We start from the raw sequence: 24,082 nt of genomic DNA on the forward strand, positions 1-24,082 counted from the left end.
ACCCAAAACACCCCCCCCCGCACCCACCTCAGACCCAAAATCACCCGAATTGAACCCAAAACACCCCCCCCCGCACCCACCTCAGACCCAAAATCACCCGAATTGAACCCAAAACACCCCCCCCGGGCCCGCAGTGGTACCTTCGAAGGTGATCCGCATGGGGGGGGGCGGCCCCGGCTCGTCGCAGGGGCAATGGACGCTCAACTTGAAGGTGCCCATGGGGTCTATGGGGAGAGAGGGGTCAGAGGGGATGGGGGGGACCATTGGGGTGCCCATTGGGGTGACCATTGGGTGCCCACTGGGGTAATCATTGGGTGCCATTGGGTGCCCAATGGGGTGATCATTGGGTGCCCACTGGGTGCCATTGGGATGATCATTGGGTGTCCACTGGGTGCCCATTGGGTGCCTATTGGGGTAATCATTGGGTGCCATTGGGATGATCACTGGGGTGCCCACTGGGTGCCTTTGGGTGCCCATTGGGACCCCACTGGGTGCCCATTGAGATACCCATTGGGTGCCCATTGGGACCCCATTGCCTGTGCCCCCCCCATGCATCACCGCTGCCCCCCAGCCACTGCTGCACGGCCTCGGTGACGTCGAACCAGAGCCACTCCTCGTCCGGGGCCGCCCGCACCCAGCGGCCCTGCAGGTACCGCCAGGAGGCGTTGCCAAAGCCCTGCGGGGAGAGGGGACCCCCCGCTCACAACGGGGACCCCAAAAACCCCTCCATTGACCCCAAAACCCCCCCCATTGACCCCAAAAACCCTCCATTGACCCCAACCCCCCCCATTGACCCCAAAAACCCCTCCATTGACCCCAAAACCCCCCCATTGACCCCAAAAACCCCTCCATTGACCCCAACCCCCCCCATTGACCCCAAAAACCCCTCCATTGACCCCAAAAACCCCTCCATTGACCCCAAAACCCCCCCCATTGACCCCAAAAACCCCTCCATTGACCCCAACCCCCCCATTGACCCCAAAACCCCCTCCATTGACCCCAAAAACCCCTCCATTGACCCCCAAACCCCCCCCATTGACCCCAAAAACCCCTCCATTGACCCCAAAACCCCTCCATTGACCCAAAAACCCCCTCCATTGACCCCAAAACCCCCCCCATTGACCCCAAAACCCTCCCCATTGACCCCAAAACCCCCCCCATTGACCCCAAACCCCCCCCATTGACCCAAAACAAACCCAGGGACCCCAAATCCATCCCTGGACCCCAAAACCCATCCCATTGCCCATAGTGGGGATTCCAATACCCAGGACTGTTCCATTGCCCATAGGGGAGGGGTTCCCATACCCAGGACTGTACCATTACGCGGGGGGGGTACCTGGTAGAGCTCGAGGCGCTGCTGGTCGCCGCCCTCGGGCGCCCTCTGGCGGAGCAGCCGCAGCTCCGCGCGGTGCAGCAGCGCCCCCCGGCCCAGCTCGGCGCGCATGCGCGAGGCGTTGAAGCGCAGCAGCAGCGCGCGGCCGGCGGGGGCGCCGCGGCCCAGGGAGCCTGCGGGGAGAGAGGGAGCCCATAGGGACCCATAGGGACCCATAGGGACCCATAGGGACCCATAGGGACCCATAGAGACCCATAGGGACCCATAGGGACCCATAGGGACCCATAGGGACCCATAGAGAGAGACCCATAGAGACCCATAGGGACCCATAGGGACCCATAGGGAGAGACCCACAGAGACCCATAGGGACCCATAGGGACCCCATAGAGACCCCATAGAGACCCCATAGGGAGAGACCCATAGGGACCCATAGAGACCCATAGGGAGAGACCCACAGAGACCCATAGGGACCCATAGAGACAGACCCATAGGGACCCATAGAGACCCCATAAGGATCCATAGGGACCCATAGAGACCCCATAAGGATTCTTAGGGACCCATAGAGACCCACAGAGACACCATAGGGAACCATAGGGACCCATAGGGAACCACAGAGACCCCATAGGGACGCAGAGAGACCCATAGAGACCCCATAGGGACCCATAGGGAACCACAGAGACCCCATAGTGACCCCATAGGGACCCATAGAGACCCCATAGGGACCCACAGAGACCCCATAGGGACCCACAGAGACCCCACAGGGACCCCACAGAGACCCATAGAGATCCATAGAGACCCCATAGGGATCCATACAGATCCATTGGGACCCATACTGATGCCCAGAGACCCACAGACACCCACAGAGACCCCATAGAGACCACGGGGACCCATAGAGACCCCATAGGGACCCATAGCACCTCCCCTCCCCCCCTTTCCGGCCCCCAGAGCCGGGCATCACTCAGGAAACCACAACATCCGGATGCGCCAGGACCGGAGCAGCCTCGGGGGGGGGAACCCTGAATGTGCTCCCCCCCCCTTGAGCACCCATAAACCCCCCCAGCAGCGCTCCCGTGGGTGCCCCAACCCATAGGGACACCCATTGGGGTGCCCATAGCGATATCCATAGGGATATCCATAAGGAAGCTCATCAGGGTGCCATTGGGATGCTCCTTGGGGTGCCCTTAGCAACACCCATAGGGTGCCTATAGCGATGCCCATACAGAGACCCATAGGAATGCCCATTGGGACACCCATAGTGATGCTCATTGGGATATCCATAGGGAAGCCCATTGGGGTATCCATAGTGATACTCATTGGGATATCCATTGGGGTATCCATAGTGATGCTCATTGGGATGCCCATTGGGGTATCCATAGTGATGCTCATTGGGATGCCCATTGGGGTACCCATAGTGATGCTCATTGGGATATTCATTGGGATGCCCATTGGGGTACCCATAGTGATGCTCATTGGGATATTCATTGGGATGCCCACTGGGGTATCCATAGTGATGCTCATTGGGATATCCATTGGGATGCCCATTGGGGTATCCATAGTGATGCTCATTGGGATGCCCATTGGGGTACCCACGGTGATGTTCATTGGGATATCCATTGGGATGACCATTGGGGTACCCATAGTGATGTTCATTGGGATGCCCATTGGGGTATCCATAGTGATGCTCATTGGGATATCCATTGGGATGCCCATTGGGGTACCCATAGTGATGCTCATTGGGATATCCATTGGGATGCCCATTGGGGTATCCATAGTGATGCTCATTGGGATATCCATTGGGATGCCCATTGGGGTACCCATAGTGATGCTCATTGGGATATCCATTGGGATGCCCATTGGGGTACCCATAGTGATGCTCATTGGGATGCCCATTGGGGTATCCATAGTGATGCTCATTGGGATGCCCATTGGGGTATCCATAGTGATGCTCATTGGGATATCCATTGGGATGCCCATTGGGGTACCCATAGTGATGCTCATTGGGATATCCATTGGGATGCCCATTGGGGTATCCATAGTGATGCTCATTGGGATATCCATTGGGATGCCCATTGGGGTACCCATAGTGATGCTCATTGGGATATCCATTGGGATGCCCATTGGGGTATCCATAGTGATGCTCATTGGGATATCCATTGGGATGCCCATTGGGGTACCCATAGTGATGCTCATTGGGATATCCATTGGGATGCCCATTGGGGTATCCATAGTGATGCTCATTGGGATATCCATTGGGATGCCCATTGGGGTACCCATAGTGATGCTCATTGGGATATCCATTGGGATGCCCATTGGGGTACCCATAGTGATGCTCATTGGGATGCCCATTGGGGTATCCATAGTGATGCTCATTGGGATGCCCATTGGGGTATCCATAGTGATGCTCATTGGGATATCCATTGGGATGCCCATTGGGGTACCCATAGTGATGCTCATTGGGATATCCATTGGGATGCCCATTGGGGTATCCATAGTGATGCTCATTGGGATGCCCACTGGGGTATCCATAGTGATGCTCATTGGGATATCCATTGGGATGCCCATTGGGGTATCCATAGTGATGCTCATTGGGATGCCCACTGGGGTATCCATGGTGATGCTCATTGGGATGCCCATAGGGATGCCCACTGGGGTACCCATAGTGGTACCCATTGGGACACCCCTAGTGATGCTCACTGGAACACCCATTGGGGTGCCCGTTGGGATACCCATAGCGATGCCCATAGGGATGCCCATTGGAGTAACCATAGGTACCCATCCCATTGGGATGCCCATAGGGATGCCCATTGGAACACCCACTGGGGTGCCCATCGGGATACCCATTAGGAAAGCCATAGCGACTCCCATAGTAATACCTATAGGGACACCCAGAATGGTACCCATAGGGACAGCCATAGTGATGCCCATTGAGATACCCATAGTGCTGCCCATAGGGACCCCCATTGTGGTACCCATAAGGACACCCATTGGAACACCCATCGGAACACCCATAGGGATGCCCATTGTGACCCCCACTGCGGTACCCATAGGATGCCCATAAGAACACCCATTAGTACCCCCATAGCGATGCCCTTAGGGTGTCCGTCCCCCCCCCTTCCCGGACCCTTCCTCACCCTCTCCGGGGGGCTCCATAGGGAAGCGGTGCAGCTCCTTGGCGTAGTAGTCCTCCGGGCCGGGCGGGGGCGCCCCTCGGGCGCGCTCCTGCTGCAGCAGCTCCCACGTGCTGTTGTAGAGCGCGCGCACGTCCTCGGGCAGCGCCGGCTCCGAGGAGGAGGAGGAGGGGGGGGGGGAGGAAGGGGCGGGCGGGGGCGCGCTCAGGCGGAGCTTGCTCAGGATCTGGCCCCGCACGGCCTCGATCCGCTTCCGGCGCGCGGCCTCCAGGTCCAGCGAGCGGCACGTGGAGAGCGCGCGCGCCGCGCCCAGCGCCGCCAGCGCCAACGACAGCGCCAGCAGCGGCGGCGGCTTCATCCCCCGCGGGGGCGCGCACGGCGCTGCCGAGCGCCTCCGAACGGTTCCGAGCGGCTCCCGAAGGCTCCGAGCGCCTCCGAGCGGCTCCCGAAGGCTCCGAGCGGCTCCGAGCGCTTCCGAGCGGCTCCCGAAGGCTCCGAACGGCTCCGAACGGCTCCCGAAGGCTCCGAGCGCTTCCGAGCGGCTCCGAGCGAGCGCTTTCAAGTGGTTTCAAAGAGTTGCGAACGGCCCCAAGCGCTTTCAAGTGGTTGCAAACGCTTCAAATGGTCCCGAACGCTTGCAAACGGTCCCGAAGGCCTTCAAACAGTCCCAAGCGGCTCCAAACGGTCCCGAACGCTTGCAAATGGCTCCAAAAGCTTTGAAGCGGTTCCAAACGCTTTCGAGCGGTCCCAAACGCTTGCAAATAGTCCCAAATGCTTTCAAGTGGTTCCAAACGCTTGCAAACGGTCTTGAACGCTTGCGAACGGTTCCAAACGCTTTCAAGCGGTTTGAAAGGGTTGCAAACGGTCCCGAACGCTTGCAAATGGTTCCAAACGCCTTCAAACGGTCCCAAACGCTCCCCCCCCACCCGTTCCCCCCCTCCCGGCGCTGAAGCGTTCGGAGCCACCGCCCCTCCCCCGCGCTCCGTTCCCGTTCCGCTCCCTCCCGGCGGGTTTAAAACGCAAACGGGGCGGCCCCACCCAGGAAACGGGGGGGGGGGGAGGGGGGGGTTGGTTTAAGGCGTTTGGGGGGGGTTAAAGGCGCCCCCTCCCCCCCCCTTCCGCTCTGTTGGAGGCGGCGAAACTGAGTCACGGGGGGGGGAGGGGAAGGAAACGGGACCCCCCCCCCCCGCGTCTGGGACGTTTCCGCCCTCCCCCCCCACCCCCCGCGTGTTTGGGCCCCCCGGACGAAACCAACGCGGGACGGGGGGGGGGAAGGAGCTTTATGGGGTACAAGGGGGTACAGGGGGGCCATTGCAGCCCCTGTAGAAGCCAAATGCGCCCCTACAGAACCTCGATGTCCCGTTCGATCCCTATAGAACCCCATTGCATCCCTATAGGACCCCAATGCCCTCTCCCATAGAGTCCCATTGCCCCCCTCTAGAACCCAATGCCCCATTGCCCCCCTATAGAACCCCATTACCCTCTCCCACTCCTATAGAGCCCCACTGCCCCCCTATAGAACCCAATGTCCCATCCCACCCCTATAGAACCCCAATGCCCCATTGCCGCCCTATAGAACCCCATTGCCCCCTCTCACCCCTATAGAACCCCATTGCCCCCTCCCACCCCTATATAGCCCCATTGCACCCCATAGAACCCCAATGTCCCACCCCTATAGAGCCCCATTGCCCCCTCTCGCCCCTATAGAGCCCCATTGCCCCCTCTCGCCCCTATAGAACCCCATTGCCCCCTCCCACCCCTATATAGCCCCATTGCACCCCATAGAACCCCAATGTCCCACCCCTATAGAGCCCCATTGCCCCCTCCCACCCCTATAGAGCCCCATTGCCCCCTCCCACCCCTATATAGCCCCATTGCACCCCATAGAACCCCAATGTCCCACCTCTATAGAACCCCATTGCCCCCTCCCACCCCTATATAGCCCCATTGCACCCCATAGAACCCCAATGTCCCACCCCTATAGAGCCCCATTGCCCCCTCCCGCCCCTATAGGACCCCGTTGCCGCCCGCCCGCAGCACAAGCCCGGACCGTACCAAGTGCACCGCCCTGGGGCGGGAGGGGGGGGGGGCTCCCCACTTCCGCTCATGCGCAGCGCACGCCGAAGCGCCCGAAGTGCCTGAGCACCACCCCCAGCTGCAAGTGGACGCTCCCGGCCGCCTCGCTCCGTAACCGGAAGCGCTCCCCGCCGCCCCCCGCCGCCTCCTGCGGCTGCGCGAGCCTGGCCCCGCCCCCGACCCAGCGCCGCCGCGCCCGGTCCCGCCAGCCCGCCAGGGGGCGCCACGTGACGCAGCGCACCGAGTGCAGGCCCGGCGCCGAGGGCACGTGACAGAAGCCGTAGCCCAGCACGTCGCAGCGGCCTAGGCCGTCCTGGTGCCACACCTGCACGTGGAGCCGCGGCCACCCTGCGCGCATGGGACACGCTTAGAACATGCTAAGGACATGCTAAGACACGTATATGGGGGGGGGGACGGGAGACGGACACACGCACGCACCCTGCAGGCCTTTGGTGGCGTAGTGCACGTCGATGGGGTGGCTCCAGTAAGTGACGTCATCGGCCTGCGGGTCATCAACGTGCGTCTGGCCCGAGGTGAGGCCCGAGAGCGGCCGCCAGGCGGCGCCTGCGGGGCAAGGGCGCTGTGGGGCGCTCTATGGGGCTCTATGGTCTCTACGGGGGCTCTATGGGGCTCCGGGTCCCACTCACCCGCCTGCAGCCCCCACTTGCAGAAGAGGCGGCGCTGGGGGAAGCCGCTGCCCCCCACGATCTGGCCCAGGAGGTGCAGCTCCGCCATGGGGGGGGGCTATGGGGGGGGCAATGGGGGAGGACACGCTCAGTGCCCCCCCCTTTGCACCCCCATATCCCCCTCCATTGCCCCCCCCATTGCACCCACCTCCAGCGCCCGCCGCTGCAGACCCCGACCGGCCTCTGCGCACGCGCACTTCCGGCGCGCGTTGCCGCGGCAACGCGCGCGCCGTGCTCACGCCGCCACCCCATTGGCTGGTGCCACCGTAAGCCCCGCCCAGGGAGGGTGACGCCGTCTTGAGGGCCCCGTCAGGGCGGCTCTCATCGCTGGAGCGGCGCGGGCGCCGCCATCTTGGGTCTAAGGAGGTCAGGAAACAGGGCGCCGCCACCTTGGGTGGACCAGCATCCGGGGAGCTCTGTACGGCACCTTGGGCGCCGCCATCTTGGATGTACGGGGCACTAAACCGGGCGCCGTCATCTTGCGTACACGCGCACCCAGGGACAGCTGTACGGCAGTTTAGGCGCCGCCATCTTGCGTACGGCACTTGGAGGCCACCGTATTAGGCGTACCAGCATCTAGGAAAGGCAGTATGGCACCTTCGGGGCCATCCGGGATGCACCAGCACCGAGGCATTGCCGTACAGAGCCTGGAGTGCCGCCACCTTGTGTGTACGGTAGTTGGGCGCCGCCATCTTGGACGCACCACCATGTAGTCTGTACCGTACGGCACCTTAGGCGCCGCCATCTTGGGCGTACGGCACTTGGACGCCGCCATCTTGGATGCACCCGTATCTAAGGGGCGCTGTACGGCATCTTGGGCGCCGCCATCTTTGTGTGCAGCACTCGGGGCCCACCATATTAGGTGTACCAGCATCTAAGAGGAGCAGTATGGCACCGTGGAGGCCGCTATCTTGGATGCTCCAGCACCTAGGCAATGCTGTACAGAGCCTGGGGTGCCCCCACCATTGTGTACGGCACCTGGGCGCCGCCATCTTGGACGCACCAGTATCTAAGGTGCTGTACGGCGTCTTGGGCGCCGCCATCTTGGATGCCACCCCCCCCCCCGGACACGTAAAGCTCCCCTATCCATCAATGGGTGCACTCAGAGCCACGGTGTGGGGCTGGGGGGTCCTTTACTGTGTGCGGGGCCCCATGGGGCAGTCCAGCTGCCCCCGGGGGGGGAGAGTGGGGTGATTCCATGTCACGACTTGGAATACCTCCTCCGTATGGAGTCACGATAGAACTGGAAGATGGTGTCGGCGGCGCTCTGGGCCGCAGCGATGCACTGCTGCATCTGGGGGAGAGGAAAGGGGGTGCTGTGATGGGTACCCCCCCCATAGCACCCATACCCCCCCCCTTTGGGCTCAGGGCCCCCCCACCTCCTCCACGGAGCAGGTCCCTTTGGTGCTCGCCATCAGCACCTTCCTCTCGGCGCTGTCGATGGCGAAGGTGAGCAGGGCACGAGCTTCCTGCAATGGAAAAGGGGGCGGGTAAAATGGTTCTGAGGGGGTCCAATGGGATTGAGGTGACCCCCCCCCCCAGCACCCACCTGCTCCTGCCGGGTGCTGGGGTCCAGCACGAGGGAGCCGTCGGGGTGCAGGGCGCAGGTGACACCGCAGAAGAGGGAGGCCAGGGGCAGGCCCGCGTCCAGCAGCCCCATGCAGGCAGCATTCAGGCAGCACGAGAGCAGCTGCCGGCGGGGGTTAAGGACAAAGGGGGGGCCCCAAGAGGAGAACAGGGCCAAAAATCACCATTTTCCACCTCAAAATCCCCCCGTTTTACCCCCAAAGTCCCCTTTCTGCACCCCAAAACCCCTTCTCAATCCCTAAACCCCATTTTCTACCCTAAAATGCCACTTTTTCCACCCCAAATCCTCACTTTTCAACCCAAAGCTCCCCTTTCCCTCCCCGGACCCACCATTTTTTGTCCCCAAAACCCCTTTCCCACCCCAAAACTCTTTTCCTTCCCCAAACCCCCACTTTTCCACCCAAAACACCTCTTTCCCATCCCAAAACCCCCTTTTCCCCCCCCAAACTCCCCCTTTTCCCCTCAAAACCCCCCCTTCCCTTCCCCCAAAACCCCTTTTTTCACTCTAAACCCCCTTTTATCACCCCAACCCCCTCTTTTTCCACCCCAAACCCCTCATTTTCCCCCCCCAAACTCCTCCTTTTCCACCCCAAACTCCCCCTTTTCCACCCAAACCCCCACTTTCTCACCCCCAAACCCCCCTTTCCACCCCCCAAACCCCCCCTTTTCCACCCCAAACTCCCCTTTCTCACCCCAAAACCCCTCTTTCCGCCCCGAACTCCCCCTTTCTTACCCAAAACCCCCCTTTTCCACCCCAAACCCCCCTTTTTCCCCCTTCCTTAGGATACGGAGCCGCTGTCCCCCAGCACCTGCAGCACGAGGCTCACGGAGCAGCGCGGGTGCAGCCGCCCCAGCAGCACCGCCTCGCACGTTTGCCTCAGGAGCTGCTCCCGGCTCCGCTCCCCGACGCCTGCAACGGCACCAAAGGGGCTCAACCGGAGCCCGGAGCCCCTCCAAGGGCCGCTCCGTGGGGCAGCACCTACCCGGCAGCCCCACTTTAGGCCGCAGCAGCACCTCCAGCGCCGCCCGCTCCGGGAGCTCCCGGTTGCCTTTGGCCTCGGCCGGGCCGTAAAGCGCGGCCAGCACTGAGGTATCGCCTGCGGAAAGAGCAAGCCGGTGAGGCCGGGGGCAGCGGGGGGAAACGGGGGAAGGCGCCGGGAAGGGGCCCGCACCCTGCAGGAAGGCGGCGGAGCCGTCGGGCCGCGACAAGAGCCCCAGCTCGCAGGAGAAAGGCCTCAAGCAGCACCCGCTGCCCGCCGCCATCTTCGCCTCCTGCAACACCGCGGCCTCCCATTGGTGGCGGCCCGCAGGCGGCGCAGCAGCGCGCTCTCCCATTGGTCACGCCTTCCCGCCACACCCCCCCGCCGCCGCCGAGGCCACGCCCACGAAGGCAAGATGGCGGCCATGGCGGCGCTGAGGGCGCTGCGAGCGCCGCTGCTGAAGACGCGGCTGCGCGGGTTCGGCACCGCGGTGAGTGAGCCCCATATCACGATAGCCCCACATCGCGATAGCCCCGCTCCCCATAGCCCTATACCGGCTGCCATTGGCCCTGTGGCGGGGGTGCGGAGCGGGTCCTGAGGCCGCTCTGGGGACGCTCCATTCCTTCCGTTGTTCGCGTAGGAATTCCCGGAGGAGAAGCCGCAATTCCCGGGCGCCTCGGCGGAGTTTGCGGAGCGCCTGGAGTTCATCCAGCCCAACGTGATCTCCGGCATCCCCGTGTACCGCGTCATGGACCGGCAGGGCCACATCCTGCGCCAGAGCGAGGACCCCCAGGTCAGGCCCGGCAGGGCCCGGGAGCCGCGGTATCCACAGGGATCAGCCCCCAAACCCCTGCCGTTCCCATGTGGGAGCTCCCGAATACATGCTATGGACACGTGTGACCCCTGAAACGTATGTTATTAGCGTGTATGGTCTCCCACATACGTGTTATTGGCGTGTATGAGCCGCCAAATACATGTTATTGGCATGTGTGACCCCGAAAACATGTTATCAACATGTATGACCCCCCAAATACATGCTATCAACATGTAGGGCTTCCCAGATACATGTTATTAGCACGTATGGTTCCTCAAATACATGTTATTAATGTGTATGACCCCCCCAAATACATGTTATTAACATGTATGACTCCTCAAATGCATGCTGTCAACATGTAGGACTTCCCAAATACACGCTATTAGCATGTATGACCCCCAAAATACATGCTACGAACATGTATGGTTCCCAAAACACATTATTAACATGCATGAGCCCCTAAATATACGCTATCAACGTGTAGAGTTTCCTAGATACATGTTGTTAGCATATATAACCTTTCAAATACATGTTATTAACATGTATGAATGGCCAAATACACATTATGAGCATGTAGGACTTCCCCAATACACGTTATTGGCAGGTATGAACCCCAAAATGCATGTTATTAACGTGTATGAGCCCCCAAATACATATTACTAACACACATAACCCTTAAAACATGTTATCAACACGTACGCCTTCATAAATACATGTTATCAACATGTAGGACTTCATAAATACATAGTATTAGCATATATGAGTTATTAAATACATGTTCTTAATGTGCATGATTGCAAAACATGTTATCAACATGTATGAACCCCCAAATATATGTTATTAACGTATACAATATATAAGGCACTATCAAGATGTATGGTTGCCCAAATACATGTTATTAGTATGTATGGCGCTTGACATATGTGTTATTAACGTGTGTGAGTCTGCAAGCACGGTATCAACACGTGTGATCCGATCCTCCAAATGCACGTTATCAACACGTATGACACCCCAAACATGCTATCAACATGTATGACACCCCAAACATGCTATCAACACGTATGACACCCCAAACATGCTATCAACATGTATGACACCCCAAACATGCTATCAACATGTATGACGCCCCAAACACGCTATCGACATGTATGACACCCCAAACATGCTATCAACATGTATGACCCCAAACATGCTATCAACATGTATGACACCCCAACCATGCTATCAACATGTATGACCCCAAACATGCTATCAACATGGATGATGCCCCAAACACGCTATCAACACGTATGAACCCCCCCAAAGCTGCCCAAGGAGCTGGTGCTGAAGCTCTACAAGACCATGACCCTGCTCAACACCATGGACCGCATCCTGTATGAGTCCCAGCGCCAGGTAAACCCCATCCCAAGAGGGGGAACCCCAAATGCCCCCTTCCCCCCCCAAATCCCCCTTTCCTCTCCCCAAATCCCCCTTTTCCCTCCCAAATCCCCCTTTTCCCCCCCCAAATCCCCTTTTCCCCCCCCAAATCCCCCTTTTCCCCCACAATTCCCCCTTTTCCCCCACAATTCCCCCTTTTCCCCCACAATTCCCCCTTCCCCCCCCAAATCCCCCTTTTCCCCCCCAAATCCCCCCTCCCCCCCCAATCCCTTCCCCTCCCAAATCCCCCTTTTCCCCCCAAATCCCCTTTTCCCCCCCCAAATCCCCCTTTTCCCCCACAATTCCCCCTTTTCCCCCACAATTCCCCCTTTTCCCCCACAATTCCCCCTTCCCCCCCCAAATCCCCCTTTTCCCCCCCAAATCCCCCTTTTCCCCCCCAAATCCCCCTTTTCCCCCCTTTCCCAGGGCCGCATCTCCTTTTACATGACCAACTATGGCGAGGAAGGCACCCATGTGGGCAGCGCGGCCGCGCTCGACGACACCGACCTGGTCTTTGGCCAGTACCGAGAGGCAGGTACATTGGGGGGGGGGAAGGGAATCCCCCCCTTTTTGGTCTGATTTTGGGGGTCCCTCCCCTCATTTCACCCTCTCCTTAAAGGCGTCCTCATGTACCGGGGGTACCCGTTGGATCTGTTCATGGCGCAGTGCTACGGGAACAGCAAGGACCCGGGCAAAGGGCGGCAGATGCCGGTGCACTACGGCTGCCGCGAGCGGCACTTTGTCACCATCTCGTCGCCCTTGGCCACGCAGATCCCTCAAGGTGCCGCTTCCCTCCTCCCGTTGCCGCCGTTCCCCGCTGTTCGCCCGTGATCCCGACCATCCCGGTGCCCTTTCAGCCGTGGGAGCCGCCTATGCCATCAAGCGGGCGGATGCCAACCGCGCCGTCATCTGCTACTTCGGGGAAGGGGCGGCCAGCGAAGGGGACGCTCACGCCGGCTTCAACTTCGCCGCCACCCTCGAGTGCCCCATCGTGTTCTTCTGCAGGAACAACGGCTACGCCATCTCCACCCCCACTTCCGAGCAGTACCGCGGCGACGGCATCGGTAGGGAAACGGGGTGGGATGCGGGGAGAGGGGGACGTGGAATGGGGGAAAGGGAGGGATGCGGTACCCAAAACATGGCAAAGGGAGGGATGTGGGACCTGGAAGATGACAGAGGGAGGGATGCGATAGCCAGAACGGGATAAGGGAAAGGATGCGGTACCCAGAACATGGTAAAGGGAGGGATGTGGGACCCGGAACACGGCAAAGGGAGGGATGCGGTACCCGGAACATGGCAAAGGGAGGGATGCGGTACCCGGAACATGGCAAAGGGAGGGATGCAGTACCTGGAACATGGCAAAGGGAGGGATGCAGTACCCGGAACATGGCAAAGGGAGGGATGCAGTACCCGGAACATGGCAAAGGGAGGGATGTGGGACCCAGAACGTGATAATGGGAAGGATGTGGAACCCGGAACATGGCAAAGGGAGGGATGTGGGACCCAGAACATGGGAAAGGGAGGGATGTGGAACCCGGAACATGGCAAAGGGAGGGATGCAGTACCCGGAACATGGCAAAGGGAGGGATGTGGGACCCAGAACATGGGAAAGGGAGGGATGCGGCCCCGGCCTGTGGCCATATCCATGGCCCATTCCTGCCCTCGTCCCGCAGCGGCGCGCGGGCCCGGCTATGGGCTCCTCTCCATCCGCGTGGATGGCAACGACGTCTTTGCCGTGTACAAGGTGACGCGGGAAGCGCGGCGCCGCGCCGTGGCTGAGAACCGGCCCGTGCTCATCGAGGCCATGACCTACAGGTACCCGGGGGATGGCGTTCCCGGGGCTTCCCCACCCAAATCGCGCTCTTCCTGCCCCAAATCCAGCCTTTCCTGGCCCAAATCCTGCTATTCCCGACCCAAATCCGGCTTTTCCAGACCTAAATCCTATTCCTGACCTAAATCCCACTCTTCCCGACTCAAATCCGCGTTTTCTAGACCCAAATCCTGCTCTTCCCCACTCAAATCCGCATCTTCCAGACCCAAATCCTGCTCTTCCCGCCCCAAATCCCACTCTTCCCGCCCCAAATCCCACTCTCCCACCCCAAATCCCACTCTTCCCGCCCCAAATCCCACTCTTCCCACCCCAAATCCCACTCTTCCCGCCCCAAATCCCACTCTTCCCGCCCCAAATCCCACTCTTCCATCGCAATTCTCACTCTTCCCAACCCAAATCCCACTCTTCCCGCCCCAAATCCGCACTTCCCAGCCCCAAATGCCCCTCTTCCCGCCCCAAACCCGCCTTTTCCCCCCCCCCAATTCCCGCTGCTCCACGGCATTCCCGCCGCCAGGATCGGGCACCACAGCACGAGCGACGACAGCTCGGCGTACCGCTCCGTGGACGAGGTGCACTACTGGGACCAGCAGGACCACCCCATCTCCCGCCTGCGGCACTTCCTGCTCCGCAGGGGCTGGTGGGACGAGGAGCAGGAGAAGGGCTGGCGGGAGAGCTCCCGCAGGATGGTGAGGGGCGGGAATGGGGTGGGAATGGGGTGGGGTGAGAAAGGGTGGGAATAGGATGGGAATGGAATGGGATGGTGCGGGAATGGGGATGGATGGGAGTGGGATGGGGTGGGAATGGAATGGGATAGGGCAGGAATGGGGTGGGAATGGGCAAGGGTGGGAATGGGAAAAGGTGGGAATGGGGTGGGAATGGAATGGGATGGGGATGGGGTGGGAATGAGGAGGATAGGGTAAGAATGAGGAGTAGGGTGGGAATGGCGGGAATGGGATAGGATGGGGATGGGATGTGGTGGGAATGGTTGAGAACGGGATGGGGGGGAATGAGATGGGGTGGGAATGGGGTGGGAATGGGGGTGATAGGATAAGAATGAGGAGTAGGGCGGGAATGGGTTGGGGATCGGTGGGAATGGGTCGGGAATGGGGAGGATAGCGTAAGAATGGGGGGTGGGAATGGGATGGAGAGTGGGAGGGAAATGGGCTGTGAATGAGGTGGGAATAGGTTGGGAATGGGATGGGAAAAGGGGTTTTGGGAGGTTCATGGAGGGGGATCCTGGGAATTTTGGGGGCAGGATCCCTTGGATTCTTGGGATTTGGGGAAGAAAACACACGGGGCTGTTGGGGAATCCTGGGGTTTGAGGCGGGATCAGTGGGATCCAGATCGGAATCACTGGGATTGGAGCCCATGGAGCGGGGTGCGCGGGCCCGGGCGCTTCCACCTTCCCGAGGCGGGGCGGGGATCCGAGTCCCTTCGTGCCCATACCCGATCCCCTCCGAGCCTTTCCGGTCCCTTCCGAACCTTTCCGATCTCCTCCGATTCCACCCCGCCCCCTTTCCGATGCCTTCCGAATCTTTCCAATCCCTCCCGAACCTTTCCGATCCCCCCCTCCGATCTTTTCCGACCCCTTCCGATCCTTTCCCGTCCCCCCCGAACCCTTCCGATCCTCCCCCCTCCGATTCCTTCCGATCCTTTTCCGTCCTCCCCGAACCTTTCCGATTTCCTCCGACCCCTTCCGATTCCCCCCTCCGACCCCTTCCGATCCTTCCCGACCCCTTCCCGATCCCCTCCGTTCCCGCAGGTCCTGGAGTCGTTCAGCGCCGCCGAGCGGCTGCCGAAGCCGGCCCCGCAGCTCCTCTTCACGGACGTGTACCGGGAGCTGCCGCTTCACCTGCGGCGCCAGCGGGGGGCGCTCCAGCAGCACCTCCGCCGCTACGGTCAGCACTACCCCATGGAGCTCTTCGAGACCGGGGGGGACCCCCCTATAGCGGGACCGGAGCCCTCCCCAGTACAGCCCTGAACCCCCCCCTTCCTGCACCCGCAATGGGCTCGCCCAGCGCTGCCCAATGTGGAGAGAACCCCTGAAACAGGGCCCTGAACCTGAAACAGGCGCCCCCCCCCCCCCGGAGTCGCAATGGGCTCGCCCAGCGGTGCGCGGTGGGGGAGGATGGGGCAAACCAAGTGTAGCCCGGGGGGGGTCCCAATGGCATCAATGGACAGAAACGGATTTTCCCCCCCCCCTCGCCGCGCAACGGCGGGGAAAGGGATTGGGATTTGGGAAGGGAAAAGGGGGTGAAGGGCAATAAAGGGCGGGATAATGGTGGAAAAGGGGGATTGATGCGAAAATAGGGGGAATTGACACTAAAAAAGGGGGGGGTTGTACCAAAAATGGAGGAATTTTACCCAAAAGGGGAATTCACAGCAAAAAGGAGGGAATGAGGGCAAAAAAGGGGGGTTTATACCTGGAGGGATTTTACCCAAAAAAGAGGGAATTAACAGCAAAAAGGGGGGAATGAGGGCAGAAAGGGGGAATGATGACAAAAAAAAGGGGGGAACTGAGGCCAAAAAGGGTGGAATTAGCACTAAAAAGGGGGATTTCTACCCAAAACGGAGGAAATTTACCCCCAAAAGGAGGAATTTACACCGAAGAAAGGGGAGTTGACGCAGAAAAGTGGGAATTGGCACCAAAAAGCAGGAATACGCTGCAAAAAAAGGGGGATTATAGAAAAAAGGGGGGATTGACAGCAAAAATAGGGGGATTTATACCAGAAATGGAGGAGTTTTACCAAAACAAAGGGAATTGACACCAAAAAGCCGGGATTGATGCCACAAAAGTGGAAATTGGCTCCAGAAAGGGGGAATTGAGGCCAAAAAATGGGGAATTAATGGCAAAAAAAGGGGGAATTAACCCCAAAAAGGTGGGAATAACCCCTTGGAGAGCGGGATCTACCCTTTTGGGGGCTGGAATGCGGTGGGAAGAGGGAATTCCCCCCCAATCCCATCACTTCCTATAGGGAATAACCCCAAATCCCATCAATAGCTCCCCATGGAAGCCTCCAATCCATGCGTTTAATGGGGGGGGGGAGCGGGACCCGTTTACGTTGTCCCTGCGGGTGAGGGGGGTGATTCCAGCTCCATTCCCACAATGTGGCATCCCGGGAGCATCTCCTCCAGCAGGATCCGCAGCAGGCCCGGGTTGGGCACGGCGAGGCCGCTCACATCCAGGTACCGCAATTCCCTATGGGATAAAGGGCACGGGAACGGCGCCATTCCCATAGGGATTGTTCCAACACCGCCCCCCCCCCCCCCGGCTCCCTATTGGTACGCACCGGAAGTGATGCAGCGTGGCCAAGCCGCGCTCGGTCACGCGGGGGCAGCGCGAGAGCGAGAGCGCGCGCAGGGAGGGGCCGAGCGCGTGCAGCCGCGCCAGGGCCCAATCGTCCACGTGGGGGCAGGCGCTGAGGTCCAGGAGCGCCAAGCGCGGGAGCGACGCTGGGGGGGGGGGGGAAGGGGCTATGGGGGTCCTATAGGGGCTATGGGGGGATATGGGGGTCCCATAGGGGTCCTATAGGGGTCCTATAGGGGGATATGGGGGTCCCATAGGGGTCCTATAGGGGGATATGGGGGTCCTATAAGGGGATATGGGGGTCCCGTAGGGGTCTATAGGGGTCCTATAGGGGGATATAGGGGTCCTATAGGGGGATATGGGGGTGCTATAGGGGTCCTATAGGGGGACATGGGGGTGCTATAGGGGTCCCATAGGGGTCTATAGGGGGATATGAGCATCCTATAGGGGGATATGGGGGTCCCATAGGGGTCTATAGGGGTCCCATAGGGGCTACAGGGGTCCCATACGGGTCTATAGGGGGATATGGGGGTTCTGTAGGGCGATATGGGGGGCTACATGGGGTTATAGGTGTCCTATAGGGGGTTATGGGGGTCCTATAGGGGTATTTGGGGGCCCACAGGGCTATACAGGGGTTCCATAGGGATATTTGGGGTCCTTTAGGGGGCTGTGGGGTCCCACAGGGTTCTATAGGGCTCCCATAGGGTTCTATAGGGTTCCACAGGGTTCTATAGGGATCTCATAGGGTTCTATAGCGTCCCACAGGGTTCTATAGGGATCCCATAAGGTTCTATAGGGGTCCCATAGGGTTCTATGGGCTCCCCGTGCTCTCACCCAGGCTCTCGAGGCCGCTGTAGGTGATGGGGCAGGCGCTGAGGTCCAGGCCCCGCACGGGGGCGCTGCGGAGCTGCAGCAGCTGCGGCTGCCACCGGCCCTGGGGCCGCAGCCACTGCTCCTGCCCCTCGAATCTATGGGGCCGGAGGGGGGTTAAGGTCTGCCCCACACTTATGGGGCACAGGGAACCCCCTGCCCCTCGAATCTATGGGGAGGGAGGGGCGTCAGGGCCTGCCCCACACTTACGGGGCACAGGGAATCCCCCCCCTAAGTGTGGGGCAGGGCCTCACCTGACCGACCCCCCCAAGGACAGGGTCAAGGCAGCAGCAGCCACGTTGGGTCCATAGATGTCCCTCAGGTACACGTGGGTCCTATAGGGGGGATGTGGGGCAGGGTGCAGCCCCTATGGCTCTGCCCCACATGTATGGGTCTGCATCCAACCCCTATGGCTCTGCCCCACACGTATAGGGCTGGGTGCAATCCCTATGGCTCTGCTCCACATGTATGGGGCTGCAGCCAACCCTTATGGCTCTGCCCCACACATATGGGGCTGGATGCAACCCTTACGGCTCTGCCCCACATGTATGGGGCCGGATGCAACCCCCCCCTCCCACCCCACCCATTGGGGCTCCCCAATCCCACCCCTCCCCCTGCACCCCATAAGTGCAGGGTCCCTCCCCATAAGTGAACACCCCCGTGCCCCATAAGTGAGCTCCCGCCCCATAAGAGGGATACCGCCCCCTAAGTGTGGGTCCGGCCCCACGCACGCGTTCATCCGGTGCAGCCGCACCCGCCGCAGGCGCTGGGCCCAATCCAGCGCCGCTTCCGCGTCATAGAACCAGCGGCTGAGGCCCTGCAGGAGCCGGTGCGCCAGGCCCTGCGGGCACGGAAGGGAGGCGGAAATGGGGGGGGTGACCCGGAAATAACGGAGGTGACCCGGAAATAACGGGGGAGGGGGGGAATAGGACATCTCCAGGGGCACGGCGGTAACTTACCGCCCTGGGCGCCGCCATGTTGGATGTGTCATGTGCTAGCCACGTGGTGTGGCGTAGACGCCAGCGGGAGGCCACGCCCCCTGGTGGCGCGGCCACCTCCACATGGGGGGGGAATGGGGGGGCGCAGAGAGCATTGGGATGTACTGGGATGCATTGGGATTGTGCCCCTCCCCATGTTACAGGCTCCATCCCACTCCGTCCCCCCCCTTATCCCTTTATTAGTGCCTTAAATCCGGATTAACCCTGATCCCACCCCCATGGATCCATCTGTGCTGCGTGGGGGGGGGCAGGAACCACCCTATGGAACCCCCCCATAGACCCCTCCGTGTGGAAGGACCCCCCTATGGAATAACCCCCTATATTTATGGATTAAACTCCTATATTTATGGATTAAACCCCTCTATTTCTATCCCAATGGATCCATTTCCCTCTCCATCATTGCTCCCCCCGTTTTGGGAATGGAACGCTCCATCCTCAGGCCCCACAGCCCCTCACCCCCATTGGACCGGTCCAAGGCAGAGGCGGGGGGGGTGTGTTGGGAGCAACCACATCAATACCAGGGGGTGATCCAGCTTTGGATCCCTTTGGAATCCCGCCCCACCCTCGCAATTCCATAAGGAATACCGTGGAGCTGGGATTCATCCAGGGAATGTGACTGGGTTCCCTTTATTCTAGCACTGGTACAAAGCCGGGAAGACCCCAGGGATAAGAAGCTGGAATCAGCCCCAAATTCCCACTTCTGTGCCAGCCCCCCCCGCCCTTCCCAAAAAGAATCCATCGGGATTGTGTAGAAAACGCGGGAATTCCAAAGCTCGGCCCCAAGGAGGGAACTCAAACGTGTACAAAAAGAGGGCAAAGAAACCCAAAAGCGTCCTAAATCCAATGGGATTGGGGGGATCTCGGTGGTGGGAGGGGCCCCAAAACGCTCTTCCCCCCCCCCATCCCATTCCCCCGCCTTCCCTTTATCCCAAATCCCAGCTGGAACCTCTCCTGCCTTAAGCCCGCTCCCCACGGATGCGCCGGGCGAGCTGGATGTCCTTGGGCATGATGGTGACCCTCTTGGCATGGATGGCGCAGAGGTTGGTGTCCTCAAAGAGCCCCACCAGGTAGGCCTCGCTGGCTTCCTGCCGGGATTGGTGGCCGGAGGCAATGGGATAAGGGGGGGAACGGGATAAGGGGGGGGGAACGGGATAAGGGGGGGGAAAGGCGCTATGGGGGGGGGAAAGGCGCTATGGGGGGGGGAAAGGCGCTATGGGGGGGGGAAAGGCGCTATGGGGGGGGAAAGGCGCTATGGGGGGGGGAAAGGCGCTATGGGGGGGGGGAAAGGCGCTATGGGGGGGGAAAGGCGCTATGGGGGGGGAAAGGCGCTATGGGGGGGGGGAAACGCGCTATGGGGGGGGGGAAACGCGCTATGGGGGGGGGAAAGGCGCTATGGGGGGGGGCCGCTCCCGGACCTGCAGCGCCCCGATGGCGGCGCTCTGGAAGCGCAGATCGGTCTTGAAGTCCTGCGCGATCTCCCGCACCAGGCGCTGGAACGGCAGCTTCCGGATGAGCAGCTCCGTGGACTTCTGGTACCGCCGGATCTCCCGCAGCGCCACCGTGCCCGGCCTACGGGAGGGGAGCGGCGGTTACACGCGGTAACGCGAGGCCGAGGCCCACCCCCGAGGCCTACTCCGGTACCTGTAGCGATGCGGCTTCTTCACCCCCCCCGTGGACGGAGCGCTCTTCCGGGCCGCCTTCGTGGCCAGCTGCTTCCTTGGCGCCTTCCCGCCGGTGGATTTCCGCGCTGTCTGCTTCGTACGAGCCATAGCGGGCGCTCAGAGCCTGCCGCGGGGCGGGGGAAGCGAACCCGGGTCGGCCCCGCGGGGAACGGGACAGCGGGGCCGCACCGCGGAGCAGGCCCCACCGCTTCCCTCAGCGCCTCTCGGACTACAACTCCCAGCAGCCCTCCGCGCCCTTCCAAAACACCCCCTCGACCAATGGCTGTGCGCACCGCCTTGGACTGACGCGACGCTCAGCCAATCAGCGCCCGGCTCTAGGCGGAAGGCGGGATTAAGGGAAGCGTCTCCTCAGATGACCCCAGCGCCGAGGCCCCCCCCTCCCCATACCGCAGCCGCCGTTACCGGACAGCGGCCGCGGCCCCGCAGCTCCGTTACCTCCGAGCCCGGCGGGCGGCGGCCCCGGTGCCGTTGTTGGGGACGGGGGAAACGGGGGGGGGGGAAAGGGGAAGGCCCCGCGTTGGCGCTGCCGCTGCTCCCGCTCCCTTCCCGCCTTTCCCGGCACAAAATGGCGGCCGCGCGTTACCCGTCGTGCACCGCGGCGGGGGGGGGTGTGCGGCTGAGGTGAGGCGGGACGGTCGCCATCTTGGTGCGGGGGTTGAGAACGGCGATGGAGCTGTTCGGGGCCCCCGGGGTCGGGTTTAATGGCTTCTGTACCCGGTTTAATGCCTCCGGTACCGGGTTTACTGCCCCCCGTACCGGTTTAATGCCTCCGGTTTAACGGCTTCGGTACCGGGTTTAATGGCTCCGGTAGCCGGTTTAATGCCTCCGTTACCGGTTCAATGCCTCCGGTATCGGTTTAATGCCTCCGGTACCGGTTTAATGCTTCCGATACCGGGTTTAACGGCTCCGGTACCGACTTTAATGCCTCCTGTACCAGGTTTAACGGCTCCCGTACCGGGTTTAATGCTTCCGGTACCGGTTTAACGGCTCCGGGCCGGGTTTAATGCCTCCAGTAAAGGGTTTAATGGCTCCGTTACCGGTTCAATGCCTCCGGTATCGGTTTAATGCTTCCGGTACCGGTTTAACGGCTCCGGTACCGGTTTTAACGCCTCCGGTTCCGGTTTAACTGCTCCGGTCAGCACAGCCGCCCCGAGGTGAATGCAGCGCCCGAAGCCCATTCCCGGTCAGTTTTCCATGCGTTTATTCCCTGAAGCAGGAGGGGATTCCATAGACATGAAGAGGAAAAGCCTTAAATCCCGGTGGGCTCCTGCCGGTGAGCGGGCAGCGGAGACGGGGATCAACCAGCGGGAAAAGGGATCGGGATCGGGGCTGGATCCCGCCGGCGCCGCGCGGGAATCCGGGATCAACCTCATTGCTTTCGGCTGTTCCCGTCATGGAGCGCGGCGGGAGCAGGAATGGCGTTGGGAATGCCGGGAATGGCGTTGGGAATGGCCGGGGGGGGGTTACATGGGGGGCAGGAGGGCGCTGATGGCGTGAGGATGCGCTGGAGCTTGGCCTCCGAGTCCACGAAGCCGGCGCCGGCCTGGGGGGGAATGGGATTGGGAATGGGGAGGGATAAAGTGGGAAGGGGGGGATGGAAGGGAAGAGGCGGGAATAGGGGGGAAATGGAAAGGGAAAGGTGGGAATGGAAGGGAAAAGGTGGGAATAGGGGGAAATGGAAGGGGAAAGGTGGGAATAGGGGGAAATGGAAGGGAAAAGGTGGGAATAGGGGGAAATGGGAAGGGAAAAGGTGGGAATAGGGGGAAATGGAAGGGGAGAGGTTGGGAAGAGGAGGAAATGGAAAGAAAGAGTTGGGAATGGGAAGAGGTGGGAATAGGAGGGAAAGGGGAAGGAGAAAGGGAAGAAATGGGAATGGAAGAGAGAGGAGGAATAGCATAGGGAAGAGCAGAGAATATCGCAGGAAAAGAGTGGGAAGGGGGGGAAGTGATAGGGAAGGGATGGGAAAATGGGAAGGAAGAGGGGGAAATGGTAGGAAAGGGGGAGAAAAGGGGAATATGGCAGGGAAAAGAGTGGGGAAGGGGAGGAAATGAATGGGAAGAAGGTGGGAAACAGAGGAAAACAGAAGGGAAAGGGGGTGAAGCGGGGGGGTCCCCCAATGGGGGGGGTTGGGGGGGGCACCCACCTTCTTAGAGTGCACCAGGCGCCCCCCACCGTCACCTCGAACCATCCCGTCACCTCCTTCGTGCCCTGCCCCTGCTGCGGGGGGGGGGAGACATGGGGGGGTCACCCCAATGGGGGAGACCCCCCCTCATCATCACCCCAATGGGGGACACCCCCCCCATCATCATCCCCCCAATGGATGAGACCCCCCCCCATCACCCCAATGTGAGACCCCCCCCCAATGTGTGACCCCCCATCACCCCAATGGGTGACCCCCATAATGCGCCCCCCCCTCACCACTTCCAGCACTCCCGGGAAGCGCCGCTCCAGCTCCTGCTTCAGCTGCTGGAACTGGGAATGATGGGGGGGGGGGGGGGGTCACCCCAGTGTTGGATTGGGGGGGGGGGGCAATGGCCGGGGGGGGCACTCAGGGCTCACCTTGGGTTTGTAGCCTCAGGCACCGCTATGGGGGGAGAATCAGTGGGGGGGGCCTGCAAAGGGACCCCCCCAACACAGGGACCCCCATAGAGAGCAAATGGACCCCCCCAACACAGGGACCCCCATAGAGAGCAAATGACCCCCCCAACACAGGGACCCCCATAGAGAGCAAATGGACCCCCCCCAACACAGGGACCCCCATAGAGAGCAAATGGACCCCCCAACACAGGGACCCCCATAGAGAGCAAATGGACCCCCCCAACACAGGGACCCCATAGAGAGCAAATGGACCCCCCCAACACAGGGACCCCCCCCCATAGAGAGCAAATGGACCCCCCCAACACAGGGACCCCATAGAGAGCAAATGGACCCCCCAACACAGGGACCCCCATAGAGAGCAAATGGACCCCCCCAACACAGGGACCCCCCCCATAGAGAGCAGTGGGGCCCCCCCGACACAGGGACCCCCCCCAAAAGAGTGACCCCCCCATAGAGAGCAAAGGGGCCCCCCAAAACAGGGACCCCCGCATACCAGTAGACAACGGAGACTTGGATCCGCGCGGCCATGGCTGCGACTGCGCATGCGCATGCGCGGGGCTGGCCCTGCCCCGGGGCTGGCCCTAAGCTCCGCCCCCTGCGCAAGGGGGAGCGGCGATTGATCCCAGTGTAACCAGTGATTGATCCCATTGTAACCAGTGATTGATCCCATTGTAACCAGTGATTGATCCCAGTGTAACCAGTGATTGATCCCAGTGTAACCAGTGATTGATCCCGGTATAACCAGTGATTGATTGCCACTAGTAACCAGTGATTGA

The 24,082-nt window shown here is 60.8% G+C and overlaps 7 protein-coding genes across 15 annotated transcripts; 1 reads left to right on the top strand and 6 right to left on the bottom strand.

Moving 5' to 3' along the window:
• Positions 1–140: 140 nt before the first annotated feature.
• TGFB1 (transforming growth factor beta 1) lies at positions 141–5,906 on the bottom strand (the record flags this gene model as incomplete). The annotated part of the gene is made up of 4 exons (XM_080639781.1): positions 4,465–5,906; positions 1,337–1,506; positions 559–676; positions 141–224 (listed from the first exon to the last, which is right to left on the bottom strand). Coding segments are annotated over exons 1-4 (727 nt in total), but the record flags the coding sequence as incomplete, so codon positions are not given.
• A 595-nt stretch (positions 5,907–6,501) lies between these two features.
• On the bottom strand, positions 6,502–7,489 carry B9D2 (B9 domain containing 2). Of its 2 annotated transcripts, none has more exons than XM_080639788.1 (4): positions 7,372–7,489; positions 7,185–7,281; positions 6,976–7,117; positions 6,502–6,885 (listed from the first exon to the last, which is right to left on the bottom strand). In XM_080639788.1, the coding sequence occupies exons 1-4, from the start codon at positions 7,473–7,475 to the stop codon at positions 6,566–6,568; spliced, it is 663 nt and encodes a 220-aa protein (XP_080495914.1). In that variant the 5' UTR covers positions 7,476–7,489; the 3' UTR covers positions 6,502–6,565. The 2 variants fall into 2 exon arrangements, with proteins under 2 accessions (XP_080495914.1, XP_080495915.1); XM_080639789.1 differs by having other exon boundaries at positions 6,976–7,101; positions 7,372–7,445.
• An 841-nt stretch (positions 7,490–8,330) lies between these two features.
• EXOSC5 (exosome component 5) lies at positions 8,331–10,145 on the bottom strand (the record flags this gene model as incomplete). Of its 2 annotated transcripts, none has more annotated exons than XM_080639787.1 (6): positions 8,331–8,517; positions 8,603–8,692; positions 8,773–8,913; positions 9,620–9,720; positions 9,794–9,907; positions 9,983–10,145. In XM_080639787.1, 6 exons carry the CDS (start codon positions 10,143–10,145, stop codon positions 8,425–8,427), a joined length of 702 nt encoding a protein of 233 aa, XP_080495913.1. In that variant the 3' UTR covers positions 8,331–8,424. The 2 variants fall into 2 exon arrangements, with proteins under 2 accessions (XP_080495913.1, XP_080495912.1); XM_080639786.1 differs by having other exon boundaries at positions 9,599–9,720.
• On the top strand, positions 10,059–16,129 carry BCKDHA (branched chain keto acid dehydrogenase E1 subunit alpha). 4 transcript variants are annotated; one of them, XM_080639784.1, is made up of 9 exons: positions 10,061–10,280; positions 10,431–10,583; positions 11,910–11,996; positions 12,447–12,555; positions 12,640–12,801; positions 12,878–13,084; positions 13,694–13,835; positions 14,366–14,537; positions 15,614–16,127. In XM_080639784.1, exons 1-9 carry the CDS (start codon positions 10,206–10,208, stop codon positions 15,830–15,832), a joined length of 1,326 nt encoding a protein of 441 aa, XP_080495910.1. In that variant the 5' UTR covers positions 10,061–10,205; the 3' UTR covers positions 15,833–16,127. The 4 variants fall into 4 exon arrangements, with proteins under 4 accessions (XP_080495908.1, XP_080495909.1, XP_080495910.1 ...); XM_080639782.1 differs by having other exon boundaries at positions 10,059–10,280; positions 12,447–12,551; positions 12,640–13,084; positions 15,614–16,128; XM_080639783.1 differs by having other exon boundaries at positions 10,059–10,280; positions 12,487–12,555; positions 12,640–13,084; positions 15,614–16,128.
• Positions 16,130–16,351: 222 nt separating this feature from the next.
• Positions 16,352–19,475, bottom strand: DMAC2 (distal membrane arm assembly component 2). 2 transcript variants are annotated; one of them, XM_080639790.1, is made up of 6 exons: positions 18,988–19,475; positions 18,760–18,869; positions 18,283–18,363; positions 17,993–18,126; positions 17,142–17,304; positions 16,793–17,050 (listed from the first exon to the last, which is right to left on the bottom strand). In XM_080639790.1, the coding sequence occupies exons 1-6, from the start codon at positions 19,174–19,176 to the stop codon at positions 16,909–16,911; spliced, it is 819 nt and encodes a 272-aa protein (XP_080495916.1). In that variant the 5' UTR covers positions 19,177–19,475; the 3' UTR covers positions 16,793–16,908. The 2 variants fall into 2 exon arrangements, with proteins under 2 accessions (XP_080495917.1, XP_080495916.1); XM_080639791.1 differs by lacking the exon at positions 17,993–18,126 and having other exon boundaries at positions 16,352–17,050.
• Positions 19,476–19,624: 149 nt separating this feature from the next.
• Positions 19,625–21,284, bottom strand: LOC308232576 (histone H3.3A). Of its 2 annotated transcripts, XM_080639795.1 has the most exons (4): positions 21,144–21,284; positions 20,668–20,811; positions 20,442–20,595; positions 19,625–20,111 (listed from the first exon to the last, which is right to left on the bottom strand). In XM_080639795.1, the coding sequence occupies exons 2-4, from the start codon at positions 20,793–20,795 to the stop codon at positions 19,983–19,985; spliced, it is 411 nt and encodes a 136-aa protein (XP_080495921.1). In that variant the 5' UTR covers positions 20,796–20,811; positions 21,144–21,284; the 3' UTR covers positions 19,625–19,982. The 2 variants fall into 2 exon arrangements, with proteins under 2 accessions (XP_080495921.1, XP_080495920.1); XM_080639794.1 differs by lacking the exon at positions 21,144–21,284 and having other exon boundaries at positions 20,668–20,966.
• Positions 21,285–21,339: 55 nt separating this feature from the next.
• On the bottom strand, positions 21,340–24,053 carry LOC308232575 (uncharacterized protein). Of its 2 annotated transcripts, XM_080639792.1 has the most exons (5): positions 23,800–24,053; positions 23,268–23,292; positions 23,127–23,180; positions 22,852–22,925; positions 21,340–22,251 (listed from the first exon to the last, which is right to left on the bottom strand). In XM_080639792.1, the coding sequence occupies exons 1-5, from the start codon at positions 23,974–23,976 to the stop codon at positions 22,078–22,080; spliced, it is 504 nt and encodes a 167-aa protein (XP_080495918.1). In that variant the 5' UTR covers positions 23,977–24,053; the 3' UTR covers positions 21,340–22,077. The 2 variants fall into 2 exon arrangements, with proteins under 2 accessions (XP_080495918.1, XP_080495919.1); XM_080639793.1 differs by lacking the exon at positions 23,127–23,180.
• Between the last annotated feature and the right edge of the window lie 29 nt (positions 24,054–24,082).

This window comes from Psittacula echo, assembly GCF_963264785.1.
Source record: "Psittacula echo genome assembly, contig: SCAFFOLD_185, whole genome shotgun sequence".
Taxonomy (NCBI): Eukaryota; Metazoa; Chordata; class Aves; order Psittaciformes; family Psittacidae; genus Psittacula; species Psittacula echo.

Bases quoted from the DNA above. Each gene is read 5' to 3' on its own strand.
- LOC308232576 (XM_080639795.1), bottom strand. From the start codon at position 20,795: ATGGCTCGTACGAAGCAGACAGCGCGGAAATCCACCGGCGGGAAGGCG. The intron at 20,596-20,667 runs GTACCGGAGTAG...CCCCTCCCGTAG, and splicing joins AAGAAGCCGCATCGCTACAG to GCCGGGCACGGTGGCGCTGC. The intron at 20,112-20,441 runs GTCCGGGAGCGG...CAATCCCGGCAG, and splicing joins CCGCCATCGGGGCGCTGCAG to GAAGCCAGCGAGGCCTACCT.
- LOC308232575 (XM_080639792.1), bottom strand. From the start codon at position 23,976: ATGGGATCAATCACTGGTTACAATGGGATCAATCACTGGTTACACTGG. The intron at 23,181-23,267 runs GTGAGCCCTGAG...CATCATTCCCAG, and splicing joins CCTGAGGCTACAAACCCAAG to TTCCAGCAGCTGAAGCAGGA. The intron at 22,926-23,126 runs GTGAGGGGGGGG...CCCCCCCCGCAG, and splicing joins TCCCGGGAGTGCTGGAAGTG to CAGGGGCAGGGCACGAAGGA.
- BCKDHA (XM_080639782.1), top strand. From the start codon at position 10,206: ATGGCGGCCATGGCGGCGCTGAGGGCGCTGCGAGCGCCGCTGCTGAAG. The intron at 11,997-12,446 runs GTAAACCCCATC...CCCCTTTCCCAG, and splicing joins TGTATGAGTCCCAGCGCCAG to GGCCGCATCTCCTTTTACAT. The intron at 13,836-14,365 runs GTACCCGGGGGA...TCCCGCCGCCAG, and splicing joins ATCGAGGCCATGACCTACAG to GATCGGGCACCACAGCACGA.
- DMAC2 (XM_080639790.1), bottom strand. From the start codon at position 19,176: ATGGAGCCTGTAACATGGGGAGGGGCACAATCCCAATGCATCCCAGTA. The intron at 18,364-18,759 runs GTGCGTGGGGCC...TCCCCCCTATAG, and splicing joins CGGCTGCACCGGATGAACGC to GACCCACGTGTACCTGAGGG. The intron at 17,305-17,992 runs GTGAGAGCACGG...CCCCCCCCCCAG, and splicing joins CAGCGGCCTCGAGAGCCTGG to CGTCGCTCCCGCGCTTGGCG.
- B9D2 (XM_080639788.1), bottom strand. From the start codon at position 7,475: ATGGGGTGGCGGCGTGAGCACGGCGCGCGCGTTGCCGCGGCAACGCGC. The intron at 7,282-7,371 runs GTGGGTGCAATG...CCCCCCCCATAG, and splicing joins TGCAGCGGCGGGCGCTGGAG to CCCCCCCCCATGGCGGAGCT. The intron at 7,118-7,184 runs GTGAGTGGGACC...AGCGCCCCACAG, and splicing joins CAAGTGGGGGCTGCAGGCGG to CGCCCTTGCCCCGCAGGCGC.